At 36.8% G+C, this 8,565-nt stretch overlaps 1 protein-coding gene across 3 annotated transcripts in view; it reads right to left on the bottom strand.

The window, feature by feature from the left end:
• The window catches only part of LOC108230132 (voltage-dependent calcium channel subunit alpha-2/delta-1), a 62,495-nt gene extending 53,936 nt beyond the window's left edge, over positions 1-8,559 (bottom strand). For all 3 annotated transcript variants that reach the window (XM_017406078.3, XM_017406079.3, XM_017406080.3), the window contains exons 1-3: positions 8,456-8,559; positions 1,808-1,889; positions 1,462-1,578 (exon numbers count right to left, since the gene is read on the bottom strand). In XM_017406078.3, coding sequence (XP_017261567.1) covers positions 1,462-1,578; positions 1,808-1,889; positions 8,456-8,544 — 288 coding nt within the window. In that variant the 5' untranslated portion in view covers positions 8,545-8,559. The remainder of the gene's footprint in view (positions 1-1,461; positions 1,579-1,807; positions 1,890-8,455) is intronic.
• Between the last annotated feature and the right edge of the window lie 6 nt (positions 8,560-8,565).

Raw genomic sequence — 8,565 nt, 5'->3', positions numbered from 1 at the left:
ATTAAATGAAATAAACATTTGAAATATATGAGTTTGTATGTAATGTATGAATATAATATACAAGTTTCACTTTTTAAATGGAATTACTGAAATCAATCTACTTTTTCATGATATTCTAATTTTATGACCAGCACCTGTATTTTATCACCTGCCACCAAAAGGCAAAAGACATATGTCAATGTTTTTGCTTGCAGCTTTGTGTGTGTTCAATTGTCTCATGAACCAGTGGACACATTTTAATGAAATATTCGAGCAATAATAATTGGGGATACAATCAATTACCTTTTGGAATCAACCTAATTCATGATGATCACCTCAGTCAACTGACATTGGATATACATAATATTGAGCAATAATTTGAAGTGTTAGCAGCTAAGATTTATTCACAACAGATACTTTCAGTGATAACAGATCACACGGGATCTTGCAATATTGAGTGGGGTCAAGCTTAATGTTGCTTTCAAGATTTGATCAAAACAACCATCACTCCATCATTTCTCAACATAAGATGATCTTAGTTTAAAAGTCTGGCAGAAGGCAAGGGGTGATATACATGACTTCAAAGAATGCTAGGCCTTTAATTAAAACCTGTAACTCCTGTGTAACAGTGACAGTTCCTAAATGTAAAACTTCAAAACAACCAGAGTTTCATGTTTAGAACAAATCATATCTCTAATTTGCATTTAGCTTTACATAAGTAGCTGTGTGCTTTTGTAGTCAAGTCAAAGGCTCGTGTTGTGTGTTTGCATTGGTTTCATTTGAGCTCCATGTAGGAATGTTGGGCTGTTTACTTGATCTGATCTTCTCAGTGTCACATATGAGGTCTGCCCTCCAAAGCAGTTTCAATGCTAGTATGAGACTAATACCTAACTTATAACCATTTCCTTCAGTTTCTATCGCCATAGCATCAGCTCCAGCCCTGAAAACCCGATAGCACCAACTTCTTGCTGGGGCAGAGACAACTGAGCGTCTACTCCATTTTATCCAAGAAAAAACAACTGAAAACAGAGCTTCAACATGCTAATGTAGTGAGAGCAACAGTGAACACACATGGGATCTTTGATGCTCAAATATTACTGTTGTTTAATGTGTTATTATCGGCAATTATGTTTCTGTTTGCTGGAAAAGGTACTTAGGCACCACATGACATGTTTCTCTCAACCCTGCTTTAAAGAGAATTTATAATCCTCTTTTTTATGATAGTTTTTTTTTACAGAACCATCTTTGAGCATAGGTTAGTTTGTAGACGTTCAGTCAAATTCCAGTGGAAAGACATTAAACAAGCATAATTAAATGCCAGAATTGTCACCACGCCACATTGCACTTTTTCACATATACGAGAGAAACAGATGGAAAACTCTTATCCATCACGGTTCTTGTTAAAACATTTACTCTGCACAGCATCAACATCTACATAAACTTGCAAACTGACAGTTGGTTTCCCTCAGTGCAGAGTCTTACCTCCAAGGCAGCAGACCTTTTTCGCAGCAGCTGTTCAATGTTCCTGGCTGCTCTGGCCACCAGCTTGTCTGCATCATTTTGCTCCACAGTGTAGAGGTGCTGGTTCCTCAGGAAAATCTGTGTAATTAGAAAGTAAACAATCATACATGGGAATTCTGGTGTTGCTTTCATTTAATTTGTATTACTAAACCAAAAAATTAAATAAGAATTGACTGCTAAGAGAAGGGTGAAATTTTAAACAATAAGCATTGTCAATTTATATTATGGACAGCATAATTCAATGTATTAAACAAGGGTTCCTCTTTCTTTATGACTATATATTTAAAGTTTTTAAGGGTGTTTATACCTGAGAGAGATGCTTCCCGGCTGTGGCTGTGTCTGCCAGAGTAACAAGCTCTTTCTGCATCTGATCAACCCATTCTTTTACCCTATGGGACAAAATGATGCACACAATCAATCTTGTGACTGAAACGTTAGCAGTTTGAACCAGACATCTTGGGCATTTCAAAGCACAATTAAACTGTCAATCACACAGTTTCACATCTATCATCTAACATAAACATCCAGTCAGATAACATGAAAACAACCCAAAACAAATACAATCCATTCTTCAGGTCAAGCGGAATGTCATCCAATCTAACTCGAATAGCCAGGAACAAACACAACAGCTTTTAATAAAACATGTGTCACTGGTTGCCTACCGATACACTTTGATTTAGAAAGTTCAAACATAAAGTCAACTCATCAGATAAGCATCAGTCTTCATGAAGGAGGGAGTGATTTGAAGGGACAGGCGAGAGGTGGGAGAAAGCCCTGATCAGCATGTCGTCCTTTATATCAAAAACCTTAGCCTCAATTTCAACCTCCTGGTGCCACAGATTAATAACTTTTAAACCATTCAAAAAGGGCACCCAGTGACTTGAAAAATACTCATTTGAATGCTGAAGTCAAAAACATTTTCTAAACTGCTTTAAGTCTGTGCCACACTCTGGAATATAAACATAGTATAGTCATAGTTTTATTATTTTTCATTTTTCATTTTAGCAATACCACAATCTTTCCTTCCTGGTAACATGAAAATGGCAAGAGGACGATGACGGTAGCATTACACATTAAACAAATAATTGTAGGAATATTTATCCAAAGTTGGCTTTTAATACAGATGTTTTTATTGCTATACAGCCACATTAACACTGACTCAGCTGCAATCCTTTCAAACAGTAAAGAAATATTTATGCTTCAAAGTGTAAGACAAAGATTTACGGTTGCGTATTCATAATCTATACTGATATTTTTGAAAACTGTGTAATGATAAATATATATTCAGAAAAGTGTGCAAATTATCTAGTGTGACACACAAAACTGCTAAGAAAGATAAAAAAGCAGAAGGATAAATAGGAACTAACAAGTTGGAAAAAAAGTAAAGATAGATGCACAAGAGACACAAAATACATAGTGGATGAGAAAAGTTCAGAGTGAGGAGAAATATGAGACCTTTTGCAAGAGAGGAAGCACCCGAGGGGATTACACATTGTGAAAAAGCTTAGCAGATGCAAAGTAAAAGTCAGAATATGTATATTGATGTTTGCTGTTCCAATTTCTGACTCTCAACAAAGGAGTTTAAACTCTGGAATCTTTTCAGAAAAAGTAATTCCATTGTAAAACCACGATGATGTGATTGTGAGGAGGTAAAAAAGATGAAAATAGTGCACATAATACATATAAGCTGTTAGGGGTGGTGTGGGGTGGAGATGCAGATTTCTGTTGATTAAAACCTGTTGCAAGATTAGTTATTTTGTAAAACAAAACATTTTGCAATGAATGAAAATATACTATGCATACTTATAATGGAGAGAAGTTCAAATGTGGTTTAGTTTTAGGCTCATGCAAACATCTATGAAGTTCGAGGTTTGTGTTTGATGTAACAAATAAAAACATATTTAACACCAGGACATGATAGATATAAGGAATGTGGGCACAATTTATGAACCTGATACGTGAATCTGTGGGCTCAGTGTGCAGACCCATGCTCTCAGTTTACAAAATTAAAGCTACTGGTTACAGATTAAACAGAGATTTAAAAATAAAACTGAAAGTAAATTATAGACTGAGAGGAAGGATTTCTATGTGCTCCGTAGTCTCGATGCAGTTCCCGCTAAAGGTGGGCTCCATTCTGAGAATACATTCAGTCAAAGAGTAGATATCTGCACCAAGGCCCACAGAGATGTTTAGCTAACACTACAGGTGCATTTCCCTGCTTCTTTGCTGCAAGTCAGCTGGTAAATTACTTCTGCAGCCAGCAGGCCCTTGCCTTGCCCTCTGATTTGGCTTGTTTATAGCTCTCCCATGAAACTGAGTTTTAGTTTAGCATGCTATTGTTAGTCACTTTCCATCTTGCTCTCTGTCGTGGGAATGTTGCAATTTAATTGTATGCACATCCATATTGTCTTTTTGTACATGTTTATATAAACATGTTTAATATCTTCCTTACTTTGCTGTGAATTATTCAATAATAGTGGTTTAAAAATTGCAGCATTTTTAAGTTAATTACTAAAATACTTGTATGCCTAATATATGGTGTAACAAGGTACTGGATATATTAGTCGTTTTGGGTCTTAATACATTAGTTACATTTGCAATTGTTACATCTTGTTGCTTCTTGGGTCTCTTTTCTCTGGTAAATTTTCCATTTATTCCTCCCGCCTTTTAGATTTTTTTTGTTTGTTTTGTTATTTGCCTCTAAAACTAACTCTAAAAACTCCAGGTGTTTTAGTGAACCTTAGACCCCTAAGCTTTAAAAACCTCAGGTTCTAGCAAACTAACTCTGAATGAGTGAGAGGTCCTCTCTGTGACAGAGGTCTTGGTAGTAAAGTGCTTACTAATTATATATAAAAAAGATCTTTATATCAATATGCAGAGCTTTTTGATTAAATAAAGCATTTTATAAACAAATCAATGACTTGAGTGTGCATTTAAAAGCCAGCTGACTGACATTCTGCAGCCAATCTGACAGAGTCCGTACAAGATTTTCACATTAGAGGAAAATGTCAGAGTGGGTCACACTGTTGCTGCCTATAAACTAACTAGAGCCTTGGCATCATTTAAACAGTTTGAGAGGAGGCTGCCTGCCTGATGTTGCAGAGATACACCATCTCCTGGTACGGTTTATCATGCAGTGTCAAATTTATTATACGGAAATTTGGAGGTTTTTTTTTTGTTTTGTTTTGTTTTTTTTACAAAGATGAACAGCAGCAGCCTAACAGATCTGAAAACCTACTTGGTGAGACCTTATGAAAATGCCTGAGTGCCTGTATCAAACACAAGCAAGAACAAACATCATACAAGATAAAAACACTGGATGGTTTCCTTGTCGAAAGCTCGTCACTGCTCAGCAAAGTTAAGGGTAATACAGCATCTGTCACCTGATTTAGTGCAAAAACATACAATGTTAAAGTTTGATTAGGAACAAAAACTTTGGTGTCATGACACTGAACTGGAAAGAATGTAATTATTGGATATGCATCTTCAGCTGATTAACTTTTAGAGCTAACCCAACTCAAGACGACTACCACAGAAAACTAACATGAATGACTATAACTCAGATAATTGTAGAGATATTGAACTGAGATTCATCCTCAATACATCCTCCGAGCGCTAAAACATCTCCTGAGATCTTGCATCTCTTATCTCTCTTATCTCATCTTATCTCATAAGATTACTAAACGTTGTTTACAAGGTTTGACCAAAATGTCTACAACTCATTTCTTATCTTTAAATGATCTTAGTTTAAAATTTTGGCATGAAAGGCAGCGGGCGATATGCATTCCTTCAAAGAATGCTTGTTCTTTAATTTAAAGTGTTTTCCCTGAGTTTCCCCTCATGTATCTTGTTCCTTGTTAAATTAATCATCTTGTAAAGATGAGATACACACAACTGTCCTTAGAGACCCAACTCTGCAACTTTATATTGATGGTACATTTTCCTTTTTGAAGCAGTTACATATGTTATTTATAGTCATGAAAAAATTCTGCACATTAATTCCTTGCCAATAAATCATGTAGAAATCTACACAATATTTAGACTTCCAATCAAGTTTAATAGCAGTGCTTCATTAAGTGCGATGAGGTGGAGCCTACTCTCAAGCACTTTTATTGCTCATGAAGTCAGATCACATGTACTGTGCTATATAAATCTTTGCTTTTCCTTCTGACTGCACACATGATAAGGTTGGTTTTTATCAGTGGCTAGAATAACACAGTGATTCAGAAAAGTAATAAAAAGTCACAAAGTTGGTGCAGTTGAGCTGAGGTAGCAACATTTTTCTGCTCCGGTTGCTGAGCTTTGATTACTGCAGCCTGTGGTACAATGCTGGATAATTAAACACACATACACATACATTTACACACACATGCAGGCACAAACTCCCATCGAAATGGCAACTGGGTCAGACATTGCCCTACATTGTTTTACAGACGCAGGAAGAGCAAATGAGTGCGAAAACAGATCGAGAGGCAGAGACACAACGCAAGACGGAGAGGCAGATGTTGTGCTACAATCACTGTGGAACTTGAGGGAATAATGAGGTGGCCTGTAGTGTGCATCTCAGTGGGCGGCTGTGTTAAACTACACTCTAATTACACATCATTACAGAGGCAAAGACAGAGGCTGTCCAGTCCGGACAGCAAAAAGGACTGAAGCATGAAAACACCAGCTGTAATACACCAAAACATGAGGCAACCTGCTCACACTCTGTACTCTGTACACTAACACCCAGAAGGCAAATACAGATTGTGTTTGTCATGGCACAGATATTAAAATGTGCCTTAGAATGGCATTTTTAGATTAAACTCTGCTGATCACTCCTATATTTTTTTTTTTACCCTGAAGCTTCTCGCCCAAATTATTAACAGCATAAACTATGAATGTGATAACCAAATCCCCAAATATTATATGTAAACATATTATCCTATTTTCAAAGATAACTTATGGCTCTTTCTTGTTTCTTTTCACTTCAAATTACTGTTTTAAACGTCTAACTTTGTGTTGAGTGTTTAACCTTCAGCGCAGCTTCTTTTGGATCAGCAGAGGTAATAATGATTCCACTTTTTCCAAAACTCAGCTTTTGATCAGACCGCTTGTCCATAAAATCTCCTTCCTAACTGTCTAAATAGAACAATCCATGGGTGTTTTTTTTGGAGTTCTTATTTTGCTTCAATTTTTGCTCATTTTGTCTGTGTTTGAGAATTCTTGTCATCATGCACACTTAAACAATAACACATTTTTCCTCTCACTTCATTTTTGTATGTTTCCCATTTCTTTCTGTTCCACATTTTATAGAAAGTGTCTCATACCTACTGGTTTATTGCAACACAGGAACACATGGAGGACACAAACCTGACTGCACATATTTTACGGCAAAATTGAAAAGTTTTTTTTTTTTTAATAAAAAGCAGCGGTAGATGTTCAAGGTTGTAGATTTCTCTTTGTTAAACATAAAAAAACTTTTTTCTAAATCTCATTTTAATTCAGTAGTCAAAAAATATTAAAGCAAGGCCAAGGAAATAAAGATAGTGACAGAGAAGGAATGATTTTGATCTTAGCTTTTTGGAGGAATAAAATTCTGTAACTGAAATCAAAAAGTATAAAATAAACGTGTTAACAAGCATATCTCCTGTTGCTTTTCATGCCAGAGTTTTAAACTAAACATTTTATGATGAAAAGAGACAGTCATAGATGCCTTAGTCAAACCTAGTAAATAATGTTATGCACGATCTTTTGTAACATTGTGAGATCCTGTGACATGTATTATCACTTAGCATATGTATTCTTAACAACTCTCAGCTACTACCACATCAAACAGTATTTTAATATGCATGAATTTGATTAAATCATAGCCATTTTTCTGTTGGATAAGGTCAATAAGCTGTGGTGGTCATTTTCAGTGAGGTTGAATCCAAAAATAATGAGTTGTAAATGTGCTTTAAATTATTACTTTACTTTTTGTCATTAATATCAGTTCTGTAGTTCATGAGAACTGCCCAATTTGGGACTTTAAATTTCTGAATAAAATCAGTCTATTCTTAATAACTTAAATAATAAAGGGAATATGAGGGGGAGAAAAATGTTACAAGTTTAGGACAGATGCCAATATTCTAGTCCCATCTGGTCAGACTTAATTCTAGTAAATCACAAAATAGCTTCTGTATGTTTAGGCTTGTTGTTGGTGATGGTTTTTGTTTACTGTTTCAAAAAGAAGCAGCAAAACAGTGAAACTTTTCCAAAAATTCACAGAATAACATGTTCTCTTCTAGACTGCTGGGTCTGCCAACTTGGAAGGACAGCTAAATCTGTTCTGATGCCGACCAAGTTCTGATTGTAGGCTTGTGCAGATTGTTGATTTTTTACCAGACACTTACAACGCCTTTCATTGTTGTTGGCTCTGGGTTTGATGCTTGGAGACAACAAGCAAGAATCATTTAGCATAGAATTGCATTTCTTGAACTCTCCGTATGAAATTTACAAGAAGCTCAATAAATTTGATGGTAGGCTAAAACGTGAATTTTAATGTTATTTAGTTACATTATTCAGTTTTTTTAAAATATCACACAGGGATGGAAAAACCAGCCTGCAGGAGACATGTCTCATTAAAAACTAGTTCCACAGACAAGGAGCAGCGTGTGTCAATTTAAATGCAGCATTAAGCTGAAGGGGAGCGTTTGGAACTCCTCCACAACTTCACAGAGGAGCTGTCACGGCTCAGCGTGGCCACACCAGCCGCTCCTGACAGAGCTGAGCTGAAATGCTCTCCCTGCTATCAGTGCGTCTGTCTAACGACGGCCACCGGCGCATGAATGGAGCGAGCAGCCGGTCCCCGTCTCACACCCACTCTCTTCACCTCACACCACACAGCGTGAGTGGCTCATTTAGCCCTGCACGAACTCTCTCCAAACAAAGGCGAGCCTCCAGAATATCGGCTCCCAGGTGCCATACTTACATGAGCTGCGTCGGAAACGGCGATGCCGCGCGTCCCCGCTGCCACAGCAGGAGCAGAAACACCCAGGACCGTGCCCTGCAGGTATCCATTGTAGAAAAAAAAGGGGGGGT

This window comes from Kryptolebias marmoratus, linkage group LG11 (genome assembly GCF_001649575.2).
Source record: "Kryptolebias marmoratus isolate JLee-2015 linkage group LG11, ASM164957v2, whole genome shotgun sequence".
Lineage (NCBI taxonomy): Eukaryota > Metazoa > Chordata > Actinopteri > Cyprinodontiformes > Rivulidae > Kryptolebias > Kryptolebias marmoratus.
The sequence above is the reverse complement of the archived record's forward strand: the minus strand, read 5'-3'. Positions and strand labels throughout refer to the sequence as shown.